General features: G+C 38.8%; 1 protein-coding gene across 5 annotated transcripts in view; it reads left to right on the plus strand.

Moving 5' to 3' along the window:
* DPP6 (dipeptidyl peptidase like 6) overlaps positions 1-14,658 on the plus strand; it is an 853,145-nt gene that overhangs the window by 506,705 nt on the left and 331,782 nt on the right. For all 5 annotated transcript variants that reach the window (XM_015135214.3, XM_015135213.3, XM_077997785.1 and 2 more), the window contains exon 4: positions 421-515. In XM_015135214.3, the coding sequence (XP_014990700.3) occupies positions 421-515 (95 nt within the window). The remainder of the gene's footprint in view (positions 1-420; positions 516-14,658) is intronic.

A 14,658-nucleotide genomic window follows, 5' to 3' on the forward strand; every position in this document is an offset into this window, starting at 1 on the left:
CAGAGGAAAGCACGTTTTGCAGGATGTGGCTATGGGCCGCAGGCATTCTGCATACAGATTTACTCCAAAGTTGGATATAGGAAATTAGTCCCTTTACTAGCAGTTGTCTTTGGCCTCTTGGAATAGCTGCTTTCTTAATCTGCTCTTTGTGTCCTGCCCAAGAACATTCTAGCTGTTCCAAAGGTTTTCTGGGTGTGCGCCTGTGCTTTCTATGTCAGTTTGTAAAGTAGGAGAGAAGCATCACGTGAGGTTGGATTAAGAAAATTTAGGTGTATTGCACCATATTGAAAGGGCCCTTTGATGAGTGGGAGCCTATCTTTTTTTTCAAAACTAGCGATTTTACTTTACATAAGCATTCGTCAAAAGCTGAGGGGAGTTCTTTGATGTTTCACGTGGTTTTTTCTACTTCCTCTCTTACAGATACAGAATTCATCTACAGAGAACAGAAGGGAACAGTGAGACTGTGGAATGTTGAAACAAATACTTCTACTGTCTTAATAGAAGGCAAAAAAATTGTAAGTACTCTCTTTAATGACCAGGATAATTTCGGTTTTTCTTCCTGCAAGTCAATAAAGCAGAAAATGACTTTTGGTTTCAACTTTTCGCATAGCCAAGGAGAAGCAATAAACTTGTAACACTACAGGCTGAGCAACCAAAGATAATGTGAAATTGAAACCACACTAATTTAATAAGATAAAAGCACTGTTTCTTTCAGTGTCCGGGAAATTTCTCTGCAGGTGTTGGGAACAAGTGTTGCATATCATATATAATTAAAAGATAAAGTCCTAAGGCTTTTACACATTTACAGAACAATTGCAATAATGCATGTAGAATACTTCAGGAGAATTTGCTCAATCCCGTTTAAAAAAAGCTCATCTCCACATGCATAGGAAGTATTAACTTAGGTACTGTGACTGTATTTACCCTAATTATATTAAGTGATGCTTATGCGTTAAAGCAAATACTGAGTCAATATGAATGCCACTGCTTTATAATTTGGGAAAACTTGTTTTCCCAAATATATGTATATTTTTTGAGACAGGATCTCGCTTCATTGCCCAGGCTGGAGTGAAGTGATGCAATCATGGCTCATTGCAGCCTTGACCTCCCAAGCTCAGGCAATCCTCCCACCTCAGCCTCCTAAATAGCTGGTACTACAGGCATGTGCCACCATGCCCAGCTAATTGATTTCGGTTTTGTTTGTAGAGATAGCGTCTCACAATGTTGCCCAGGCTGGTCTTGAACTCCTGTACTCAAGCAATCCTCCTGTCTTGGCCTCCCAAAGTGCCAGGATTACAGGCCTGAGCCACTGTATCTGACCCCAGAGATTTAAATGGCATTAAGATTTGATGTTCATGTGTGGTTAAAGATATGTATTAGAAACATTGACAGAAGTTATATACCAAAATCAATTTAAAGAGAATTAACGTTTTGTTTGTTTACAAAATGTTCAGACTCTTATTAGAATAAATAAATCTCCAACTCTAAGCAGTTGATTCTTTTCTTGTTTGAGACACTGGGGAAATCAAAGGACGGAACTAAGGTTAAATCTATGTTAAAAAGCAAGAATTGAAACAGGCTGTGAATCCTGAGTTACAGCGATCATAACAGGGCTCTGGTATGAATCAGAAACACAGAAATCCTAGAATCCTATAATCCAGGATTAGAGGAGGTTGTAAAAAAAAAAAATTAATCGGTTCCCTGGTTTTACAGATGAGGATACTGAACCCAGACTTAGAGCATGAGTCTCCCAGCTCACTGATGGCTGAGGGAGCGTTCAGGCCGGGTCCCAGAAGCCTGCATTCCAGGGAGAAGGAAGATGGCTTCATCTTTACCCCACCCCACCCCAGACCCAGAGAAATACTGTGCTGCCTTCCTCTCCCTCCTAAAGAACATGGAACTTGCTAGTTAAATACTGCCGTTTCTTTTCTTTTGCATAAAGATACATTTTATTAAAAAGTTTGCTGAGATTTAATATTAGGTGGATGCTGCCCTTAACATAGACTGCAGGTGTAAGGAAGGCCTCGCGCTGTTGGATGATGGCGTAGTTCCAAAAACCATCACTTGATTGAATGAAATAGTATTCTGCAAAGTAGGACCTAGGACAAATGCATGTGCCTGCATTTTTGCATTAAAAAATCATCTTTGGTAGAATTATTCCCTTAAGAGAATCTGATTCAACTCATTTAGAAATACTAACGTTGCAGAAATGGTTTTCTAATATTAATAGAGAGGATAAAATGATCAGACTGTTGCTGAGCGTGAGTGCGTTTTAATGTCAGAATGTTATTATTTCCTGTGAGGATGTCAGTTTAGTCAAGGCAGTGTTGTACAAAACAGCAGCACTTAGCAATGAAATACATGAATGTGAGCCGCCTTCTTGTTTTAAAATCAATAGCTTGTAACAGATCATATATTTTAACTGAAGTTATTTTAGCCAAGTCCCCTTTAATAAGGTGACTTCAGAAACCACCATGGGTAAAGAAAAGTCCTCATCTCACAAATTTGCTGGCTTATTCTATGTAATGCAATCCTTTTTTTTTTTCCTTAAAATGTCATTTTTCCATTCATTTTATAAACATTTATTAAGCACCAAATGTGTACAGCCTAATGGGTTCATTATTCCTTTCTCAAAGCTACATTTAAATGCTCATGTCAACAGACTCAAAATAAAGAAAACAAAAAACGTGTCATTTAGCAGTCTGCATTCTAATTTAATTTAATCTGGATTTAATTTCCACAGAGCCACTTAGTCATTTAAAATTATCATGCCTCAATTGCTCTATCTCCAAATTAAAGCTGATTTCTTCTGCCAGCCCAGAACGTGGGTACTCTGTGAGATCCAGCAATGGAATATGTGTATGCTCTGTGTGTTTTCATGAGCAAGTACTGAGAAGGTGAAGCCTGGTGTTCCACAGGGGCCAGAGCTTGGAGGATCGTCCACAGCCCAAAGGAGGACGTTGGACTGGGAATGGGGAGCAGTAGCTCTTCCGTATTCTGTTCTCTTGCCTTCCTGGTGACTGATCAGGTGTTTTCTTCTCATTTGAATTCCAGAAGCTGTGAGCTTGTATAAATGATAAAAAGCAATCTGAGACCAACTGTAATTTTTAAGTTGGTCTATAAAACAGCCTTAAACAGATTGAGAAATGGAAAGGAATTGGTAAATTATATGGTCAGCAGAATTTTAAAATATTCCCTACAAACAACCTCTAATAACCTCATTCTCTTTCCCCACCCAGTAAAAACAGACCCTCATCATAACTGATCACTGCCTGTTTGCCTCCAGCTTCTTCTTTGCTCCTATGCTTACTGTGATTGGCTCTTACATGGGACAAGTAGGTAGAAGGGCCTGCAAATCACTGCAAACATTATGTCAATCCAGCAAGAAAGCTTTTAAGATCGCTGGTGATTAAACAAATTCAGAACTTGTGCTAAGTTCTGTATTTTCATGGAGGTATTTCACCTTGCCTCCCCCCAAACAATTTCTTTTGACTAAATGTACTAATTCAGTCATCCTTTATTGTGCTTCTAAATGGTAGAAATCATGAAATATTTCACAATACCACAAACACTTTATATTGTTGAGTTCAGGCCAGGTGCAGTGGTTCATGCCTGTAATTCCAGCACTTTGGGAGGCCGAGGCGGGCAGATCACTTGAAGTCAGGAGTTCGAGACCAGTATGGCCAATGTGGTGAAACGCTATCTCTACTAAAAATTAAAAAGTTAGCTGGGCTTGGTGGAGCATGCCTGTAATCCCAGCTACTTGGGAAGCTGAGGCAAGAGAATCACTTGAACCTGAGAGTTGGAGGTTGCAGTGAGTCGAGATTGTTCTACTGCACTCCAGCCTGGGCAACAGAGTGAGACTCCATCTCAAAAAAAGAAAAGAGTTTCTGTATGTGTATACATTTAAAATTCTATGATGATTATATTATGGTTCACAATTTGGGGGGTGTTCTTTTGAGAGAGAGAGATATATATATGTATCTATAGTAGGCTATTTCTTAATCCTTATTATTTGTATATATAGATATATATATGTATCTATAGTAGGCTATTTCTTAATCCTTATTATTTGTATATATAGATATATATATGTATCTATAGTAGGCTATTTCTTAATCCTTATTATTTGTATATATAGATATATATATGTATCTATAGTAGGCTATTTCTTAATCCTTATTATTTGTATATATAGATATATATATGTATCTATAGTAGGCTATTTCTTAATCCTTATTATTTGTATATATAGATATATATATGTATCTATAGTAGGCTATTTCTTAATCCTTATTATTTGTATATATAGAGATATATATGTATCTATAGTAGGCTATTTCTTAATCCTTATTATTTGTATATATAGATATATATATGTATCTATAGTAGGCTATTTCTTAATCCTTATTATTTGATAGCATATCATATTTGATGGTAGCTAAGAATTGAGTTTTAGAAAACATTTATCAAAATGTCTTGATCCATTTCCTCTTTTGAAAATTTTTGAAGTGTTTGTCTACATTTCTACAGAAAATGAATCAAATAAAGGTACAGTTGTCCCCAAAGCACAAGCACATCATCTCTGAAGCAGCTCTCCTCAGCTATACAGACCGCAGCCCAGTTCTAAACTCACTGGAGCAGGTTCTGTTTGGGATTTAATTTTGTCTCCCACATAATGCTCAGCACCATGACCTGCACATAGTAGGTGCTCCATTGCTATGTGTTTTATGAATGACTGCTCTAGAGTAACAAATCAATAGAGTTGAGCAGTTTTCCAGAAACATCCACGTGAGCGAGAGGTGTGGAGGGGCATTCAGCACTAGGGTCATGACTTTGAACTTGAGATCTACCTTCCAGCCTTGGCATTGTGCTCTGCTAGGGTCATGACTTTGAGCTTCAGATCTACCTCCCGGCATTGGCCTCGTGCTCTGCTCAGGAACAGCAGGACCCCAGCCAGGTGCACAAGGTCTGAATGTCCAGTCTTATCCCTCAGGAGTGTCATAGGACTGAATTACAGATGTAACAGCTGGAACGTGGGTATACGCCACATGTGGATTCCAGAGCGTTAGGCTAGACCAGAGAGCCTGGGTCGGGCTCAAGGCCCAGGCAGGAGGAGTGGGGTGGTTCTATGAAGGAAGATACAGAGGATGACCAAGTCCAGAGGAGCATGGCAACGATGCTGCCGCATGTGGGTGGCTGCGTGGGTCCAGGCAGCAGCAGCAGACAGTGGAATCCATGCCCCTTTAGTTTTGAGGGCGATCCCTCTTGAAGCTGGGGGTAGCCTGCATCCAGAGTGAGGCAGAGGCATCCAGAGCTGGTAATTACAGCAGGAGGCACGCTCAGAATTCTAAACATCAATAAACAATCAAACCTAAGCTCACTTTTACTTGAATTATGTGTTTGATGTCGCAGAAATTCCGTGACATTACACTTTACCCTTTAAAAAACAATTTTAGATGTCAATGTTATTTTATTTTTTATGCTCCTCATAAGACTCTTTTCAACAAGTTAGCACATCTTATAAAATGACCTTTGTTCTATTATGTATCTTGTTTTCTTTTTTCCTAAAAAAAGGAACCATCACAAATATATCTCATGGTCCAAAATTGGATCTTTGGATGTTTGGCCAATGGTTGCCTGGTTCCTAAAGTTCTCATGAATTTATCTCTTCTAAGCAGGACACTGACTTCTTTTTGCTTTCCCTCCCTCCCTCCTTTTCTCCTTCCTTCTTTCCTTCCTTCCTTCCTTCCTTCCTTTTCCAGTAGAAATACACTTAAAATAGCCTTAATACATTTTGCTGAATTTAATTAAATAGATTTCTTGGGGACTTAATTCTTACAAAAATTTAACACCATCTCTCCAATTCTTTTAAAACATAATGGAGCAAAAATTATCAGAAGGATGAAGTGTTTCACCAGTGCTTAAGATTTAGATATTTAAAGCTGAAATAGTCTTTAGAGATTGTGTCTTTCAAACTCTTCTTTTATAAGATGAGGAAACTAAGAATTTCTAAGAACAGTTCTCTGGCTTAACTTCCATTGATAGTGCTGTGGACCTAATGCACCAGTTCAGAATGAATCACTGTATTGACCTGTGTCACTCATACTGTTTAGGCCCTTTTTATTGATAATGCTAGCGGTGACAAGAAGCGTTAAGATTTATATAATCATTCATTTTATCACTTAAATTCTTCCAGGTGTTTGGAAAGCAACTTGGCAATACATGTCAGGAGCAGTAACAATATTGATGCATTTTTATTTGCTCCGGAGAATGCTTCATAATAATCTAAAATGTACAAAGTTGCAGCACTACTTGTTAATACAATAGTGAAAATACTTGAAACTAGGAAAATGAGATAACTTTTTAAAAAAAAGATAAAATATGATGTATTAATTAAAATAATAGTTATGAAGGGTATGTAGTGATACAAAAAAAATTATGATATTGTATTAAATTTTAAAAAGAATACAATATACTAGTTTAACAACTATATATATTGAAAGGCTAGAAAGTGAATACTGAACTGTGAAAATACTTAATCTTGCTGGGTGGTGAAATTTTGTGTATTATTTTCTAGTGCGGTGATTTCCATAATTGCCAATTCAAGGCCATTTATTCAATAATTTTAATCAGGATTTTAAAAGTTTGGCTTCATCTTTCAAAAACAGCAGACTGCCTTCTCACAATGAATATGTAAGAGCTGTAGACAGTTCCTGGAAATTCTTGAAAGGGAAAATAAGTCGATTATTTTTTTAAAAAAAGCATTCTGTTGTTATGCTTATGTCAGGCTTTCTCCATTTTTATGTCTTGTTTTAATTACTAATTTATTTGTTTTAATTGCTTATTTTAATGACCAAATTAACATCTAAATGAAATGTATTTTTTCTAAGTTATATCCCTCTTGATTTTATATAATCATAGATGTAGAATTTGAATTTTTATCTCTGTCTCTAAAAATTAATTAATTCTGACTCTTCCCAGAAAGAGATATAAATAGGCAAGTATTATTAGAATCATTCCAAAATAAGAAGAACAGATAATAGGCCTGTTTGTGCTACCAGAGGAACTCCAGAATGTGGTTGAGATTAGAACGCGAGACTACTTTCTTTTTACTTCTTCAAATAAACTCCACTGGATACTTGACCCTTGCATCAATAATTCTCACTTTATTCTATGTCATTTAATGTCTGTCACGTGCTTCATGCGCTAGTCCTTTCAGCCCTGAAACAGGGTAAATTTGGAAGGAAAAAGAAGCCCACTTTCTTGTCTCTTTCTCTTTTCTGTTGTGCACAGAGCCCAGTGAACTATTGAACAGGAAGCACAGGATGCTCTGACAGGTGTCATCTCAGCCAGGAACAGGCTGGCCCCGGGGAAGTGGGCTTGGCCTCAGTTTCAGCTTCTGGTGTCCTGAGTTCACTGACCGCTGATAACCAGGATGGTGGCTGCAACTTCAGTGGGCCAGCAATGGCCCGTGGGCCACCTCTAATCTGAGGCTGGGTTTTACTTAGCATGTCAGTGAAAACCGTGAGGGGAAACAGCCATGTTTTTGTGTACGGTTGAGAGGGCATAAACTGGCAACTCGCGATGCACACTGACATGTTTTGTTTGGCCCACAGAGTGGTTTTTACAAACTAAAACCCAGATTTCTGGCGTCTCTTGAAAAATACAAAGATCTGGCAGCAGCAAGATCCTCATTTGCTCACGAAGAGCAAAATTTGGCTGGAGCTAGGAGGCAGCTGGCCCCTCAGACAGGACAGGGGCTGACCAGCCCTGCAGTGACCCACACTCGCTGACTTCTAACCAGACTGACCTCTGAGTTCAAAACCCCTTGTAGTTCAGGAACAAAAGGGTGGCATCAAAACTCAATGTCTTCTGCAAGAACATTGCACATTGTGAGAAATCGTAGCACAAACTGTCTCGGTATCATCTGTATTCGTTTCTGTCTGTACAATTCCCTGGATCGTCTTTGTCCCCTTATGTCATTAGTTCATTTTTCTCCTGTGTCTCAGATGGTCTCTCTCTCTCGTCTTTTTTTTTTCCCTTTTCTCTTTCTCGTCCTACTTTTCTCTCTCCTGCCTTTTCTTTTTCTACTTCTGTTAATACAAGATAGAACAGAAAACAAGTATAGTTTACTTACTTATTCTTTTACTGCATAGACTATGATTTTACTTTTTGAAGTGGATGAGGCCGAGCACGGTGGCTCACACCTGTAGTCCCAGCACTTTGAGAGGCTGAGGCGGGAGGATCACTTGAGGTCAAGAGTTCAAGACCAGCCTGGCCAACATGGTGAAACCCCATCTCTACTAAAAATACAAAAATTAATCAGGCGTGGTGGCAGGTACCTGTAATCCCAGCTACTCAGGAGGCTGAGGCAGGAGAATTGCTTGAACCCGGGAGGTGGAGGCCACAGTGAGCCGAGATCATGCCACTGCACTCCAGCCTGGACAACAGAGAGAAACTCCATCTCAAAATAAAATAATAAATAAGTACAGTAGATGAGTATTTACATTTATGTCTTTAAAAGATCTGAAAAGAGGGCAGGCACAGTGGCTCATGCCTGTAATCCCAGCACTTTGGGAGACCAAGGTGGGCGGATCACAAGGTCAGGAGCTCGAGACCAGCCTGGCCAATATGGTGACACCCCATCTTTACTAAAAATACAAAAATTGGCCGGGCGTGGTGGCGGGCGCCTGTAGTCCCAGCTACTCTGGAGGCTGAGGCAGAAGAATCGCTTGAACCCAGGAGGCAGAGGTTGCAGTGAGCCGAGATGGTGCCACTGCACTCCAGCCTGGGTGATAGAGTGAGACTCCATCTTAAAAAAAAAAAAAATCTGAAAAGAAGTACAGTAGTGGTTTAATCTTTCTGGCCCCAGAGCTACTGTTCCCTGCAGGCTGAGGGTGGTATACCATCACTCCTCCATCACACATATACTCTGCCATGTGACAGTCAGGGAAGGCCTTCTCTGGGCAAGGCCCTGACTAGACAAGGTGGTGGGTGGAAACAGTGATTAATAAAACACAGATTTCTACTCTTATGTAGCTTTCAGCCTGCATATAAAAGAAGTAGTTGTTTCAACATAGTATATTTTGCAACAGAGGTATTAATCCAATGTGCAATGAGAACAAGGTAAGAAAGATCAAGAGGAGGATTGCTATGAACTCTAGATAGAGGCTTGCAGAAGGGACATTTCAGCAGTCCTTGAATATGGGAGAAAAGTCGGAAATGGCATAATAGGCAAAAGGAAAAGAGTGGATAAATCCACATTTCAGGGGTAGACAGTGTGGTTAGTAGGTTGTTTTGGGAGGGGCTTGAAAAGTTGTGGCTGGAAGGTCTAGGCAAAAGATGGAGAGAGGTCTTCAGGAAGCTTCTATTGTGTGTAGTCTTTAGTCTGTAGCACATGGAAAGGTATCAACCAAAATTAAAGCTACTAAAGCAGAAATAATGTAATAAAGGTTTCTTGGAAGCCACATATGAGAATCGATGTGGGGAAACACACCAACAAAGTTGGACGTGTTCCAGAATCTGTTACAAGCTGGAAGGCTTTCAGAAAGTTTAGGAGAAGGGGACACCTCATATCAGAGTTATCCTTTATCATGAAGGGGTACAATAAAGAGATTACAATCACTGAAGATGGATTGCAACACACAGGCTAAGATGCCTACGTACAAGACAATCAGTAAAACTTCATGATTCAGAGGCAAATCAGCAGCATCCTTTTCAATGTCAGCAAATCACACAGGACGTCGACAATTTGAAGAGCCCACAGTAAGATTGTTTACTTAGCAACAAGATGACACACAAGACTTCTTCCCCCGGTGACTTAACTTGGAAGTTTGCCTAATGTGACCTGTAGGGTATCATTTCCCTCTTTTGATTAAAAAAAAATCTAACCTTGGAAGCATTGATGATCAGTCTCCACTCAGGTTAGAAGGGTAGACATCCTTCTTTCCTTCCTCGGCTCTGGGAAGGCTCATTCCCAAGAAGTCACGTCCCTGAGTGGGGAGAACAAACCTTGCCATCGCATGTGGGCCAGGTTGCTAGCAACATGGGATAGATCATGACATGAGGTTACTTGCCATTCTCCTGAATGATGAATCAACCTCCAGTCTCTGGATGATCATGATTTTAGCCTTAGCTGTCGAGGCATAGTTTACAAATTCTGGAGAATTCAGGTACAGAGAAAGGAAAATGTTTCAATTTTATTCACAAAAGTATACTTTACCAGATTGTTTTAAAATACAAATAGCTCCGTTATAATTTTTAGAAATATGTTTTGCTATAGTATAGTTTTCTTATTTTATTTGGAAATAAAGATTTAATGAGTAGTATTTAAATTGAACATAAAGATTGAAAATTACATAAAAATTATTTATAAAAGTTTATCCCATTTATATTTACCTAATTTATTTATTTTTAACAGTTTACCTGGATTGCTTGTGAAAATTGAGATATTGGACAAAGTTAGTCATTATTTCAAGTTACTTCCTTGTTAACCATTTTTATGGCCTGCGAATATCAGATACTCATTTAAGGAAGGAGTTTAGGTTAAATATATGGGTATTTTGCTAATAACTCAGAAGATACAGCTCTTTTCATTTAACCAACAAGATTCAACTAGTCTTATCTATCAAAAAATTACACAAAAATCATTCTGGTTTTGGCTGGACTTGTAGTTTTATAACCTTTGTGCCAAACCCTGACATTTAAAAATACCTATCAGAGACAAATATAAAAATGTCTTCCAAGTATAATGAGACAAAAGGGAGTGGTGACAATCTTGAAGACATTTCTACTTTTATTTTATCAATAATTTAAAAACCAACTTGTTTATTAAAGATAAAGATTAACTTAAGTCATGTGAACTCGGGAAATATTTGTGTTTATTAATTTATGAGTGCTCATTTATTTATGTTGATTTGGTACCAGGTAGACACAACAAATAATACATCTAAATATGTGTAAACACATCTAAACATATACAAACACAAAGATTTTACAGCTTTCATTTTAGAATTTTCTTTCTTTCTTTTTTTTTTTTTTTTTTGAGACGAAGTTTTGCACTTGCTGCCCAAGCTGGAGTGCAATGGAGCGATCTCAGCTCACTGCAACCTCCGCCTCCCAGGTTCCAGCAATTTGCCGGCCTCAGCCTCCTGAGTAGCTGGGATTACAGGCGTGCGCCACCACGCCCGGCTAATTTTTTGTATTTTTAGTAGAGACAGGGTTTCACCATACAAACTCACTAATTTATAAAAGACAGCTGGATCCAAATTACATTTCTGACAAAATTGGGACTATTCATATGGCTAAATTTTTTTGCCCCTATGGGTAATCTGATGAAAGCTGGGGACCAAAAGTTTGGGTAAAGCAGTTTCCACGTAAGTTTGATTTTTAAAAACTTCTTTTACCATTTTTTATAAGTTTCAAATGAGTTAAATTTTCAGTGTTTACATTTTACCTAAAAACTGACCAAATTGCATAATAAAGACAAAATCTCCAAGTAGTCTTGAAATAGTAACAGATCTATCTTGTGTTTGCTGGTCTTGTTTGATTAGGAAATGCAGGTAGGAAAAATTTTTTAGCAGTTTCTCTCTTTTTTTTGCGGGGTGGGGCGGGTGGTGCTTTTTCCTTTCAGCCTTTGTAGCAGAAAGAGCAAAATTTTTGTGCTAGACACAGATATAGGATTGCTCTGAGCTCAAGATTCTGACTTATTAGACCTGAGGGCCTAACTTTTCTAAACATTTATCTATCTTTTTCCTTTAGATTATTAATTGTTCACTTAAGCATTCCATTTTAATACGAGTGGCTGAATCTATTTTACCAATGCCAGTGGAAGATCAGGATCATAAATGGTCTGGCAAAGCTTGCAATAAATCAATTGGTATCATTCATTAGTTTCAGTTTAGAAAAAAAACTTGTTGGATCTGTATTGTTTTAATCTCAGTAATTTCATTCTCATGCTGTAGTCCTTCCATTTGCTCCTTTTGTTCCAAATTCATGTATTTCTCTCTTTTGAGAGAGAAGGAAATGTGTGCATTGTGAAATTCCAAAAATCTCTGCCTAAGAAATGTACGGGAGCTGAGGGAACAAGCAGAGACGGATGAGGAATGAGGAGCAGTTGGAGGTGAAAGGGACAGAGTCTGAAGTCTTTTTCAGTGCAGCAATAGTCGCGAATATCCTCTTGTTTACCTCTTGAATGGAGACATTTTTTTCTTTCAAAATTTCTTATAGAACCTTCTAGGTGCTGTTGGAAGTAAGTCTTCCATTCAATTTGTCTGATTCTAAATCCAGTTTTTTCCAGTTGTGTGCCCAAGTAAATCATTTCAGGCATTTCAAAAGACCCCCATTTTGGACGTTGCTGCTTATGACCATGCCGGGTTAGGTGGACCCACTTATCTAAGCCCTTGCAGGTAAAAGGACCAAAAGTATTGTGCGTAAAACCAGCTGGTATTGATTAGAGGCAGTGCACTCGCAGTCTCAGAAGACCTCCTTTCCATTGTGGTTATTTTGGGTGAGACCAGCTATGCAGTGGAGCGAAAGTGCCCCTCATGCCGTCACTGAGGAAAAGTGCTTTCACCCCAAACCTCCAGGGAAAAATTCACAGAGCTATTTTACCCTGCCCTAAAATTCAGCAAAAACCCTTACCTTGAATTTGTAACAAGGACACTCGTTCTGAGAAAGACATTGTATTTTCTAGCCAAGGAGAAAGCCAGTTTCAAAAAAAATCACAACTTCGACCAAGACGGGAAGTTTGTTGATTTCAGGAAGAACTCATCTGTAGCACCCAGCAGGGGCATCCAAGCTCACAACGGGTTTGTTGCCAGGATCTGCATGAAGGTTGGAAGCTGTGCTGGATGGCCCAGGGAGGCCACTCCAAAGCCTACTGGCTACACCATAATGCTGACAGAAATTAAGGCTGTTGAGGCAGAAATAATTTGATAAAAGGTGTATCGGAAGCCAAATGTGAGGATCAGCCCAGGAAGACACACCAACAAAGTTGAGAGTGTTCCAGAGTCTGTTACAAGTTGAAAGGCTTTTATAAGAAAGCTTAAGAGAAGGGAGGGGACTCCTCATATCTGAATTGTCCTTTTCATTGCAGGGTATGATACAGGGCTTACAATCATTGGCTACCAATTGCAACATGCAGGCTGAAATGTCTGTATGTATGCAAGAAAATTCATAAAACTTCTTGATTCAGAAACCGATCAGCATTTTTTCAAGGTCAGTAGGTCATACAATAATCAGCCACATCAACAATTTGGAGAACTCATGGTGAGATTCTTTACACAGGGACAAGATGTCACCATGCAGCACAAGGCAGGTTAGAATTTTTGAGCTGGACCAAGCCACTGTGCTTTAGGAAAATAACTGTCACCAATAAAAAAAGAGGTCTATAGAAGGTAAAGATTGTAAACAAAACATCGACAGGGGCTGCTTCAAGTCCAGGTGAATGTGATGGAGGTCTTAAATTAAGGCAATGGCTTTGAAGACACAGAGGAGAAGTTGGTTTAAGTTACGTCACAGGAGTAGAACCGATAACACTTGACTTCATTTTGTGTACAGGCAGATGAGATTAAACAATATTCTATGTTGTCTGGGGTTTTTCAAGCCTTGCTCTTGGGTGGGGAGATGTCAAACTCAGAAATTGAAGTGGGGAGAATAACAGATTGTGAAGCAGAAAACCAAAGCCACTTTGAGGAATAAGCTACTACAAGGTATATGTAGAGTTCATTAACTAATAGTTGATACTTGGAGTGCTTACGGTGTGACTAAAGAATCCTAAACACTCTACTTTCATTATCTTATTTAACCGAAATCCTTAGGAACTCTATAAGCTTCAGTACTTTATTATTATTTTAGAGATCAGAAAAAAAGAAGTTAAAAAACCTTTTTCTAAGTCACTCAGCTGATAACAGATAGTCCTGAGAGCTGAACTCAGCTTTGTCTAATTCCAAACTAAATTATTTCTAGACTGCATACAGGATCCAGCTGTAGCCTTGGTTGCTGCAGTTGTAAGATGGGGCTGAGGCCATTAATTCCATTACTGAGAAGGATGCCACCACTTCAAACACTGTGTTCATGTCTGTGAATCCATCATTACCTATCACCTGATTGCTCCTGGAAGCCACTACATTTGTCCTAAAACAAAGACTAGAGATGCAAAACATTGAGTCAGTTTAGCCTAATGCAAAAAAAAAAAAAAAAAAAAAAAAAGTGCTGGCACAGCTGTCCTGGGGAACGATCTGTTTCAAGGTTAGACAGAACTGAGCTGTAAACCATCTGGACACTTTTTCAATGTGGATATTTAATCATCTTTCTACTCTGTAGCATCTATGTTTTCAGGTTTTCTCTGACTCAGTAAATGCAGTGCTGGGAGCAGCACCTGAGTCTATCTGATTCAAAATTAAATTATTCTTGGGTGAATTCAGGGCCCAGAGGTGGTCTGTGGCCACTATCATTAACATTATCGCCAGGCCCAAGTGTTCTGTCTTTCTCATTGACCAGGAAGGGAGAATACGATCATCTATTTATGTTAAATTTGATGTGTGCGCCCACAGAGTTGCACATAGCATCCTCCTGTAACAATCTTTGCAGTATTTGTCTTTTGTTGATTGTTATTCATCTTGTATATTTAGGGTTTTTTTAATTATGCGTTTC

The sequence above is a fragment of the Macaca mulatta genome, chromosome 3 (assembly GCF_049350105.2).
Source record: "Macaca mulatta isolate MMU2019108-1 chromosome 3, T2T-MMU8v2.0, whole genome shotgun sequence".
In the NCBI taxonomy this organism is placed as follows: Eukaryota; Metazoa; Chordata; class Mammalia; order Primates; family Cercopithecidae; genus Macaca; species Macaca mulatta.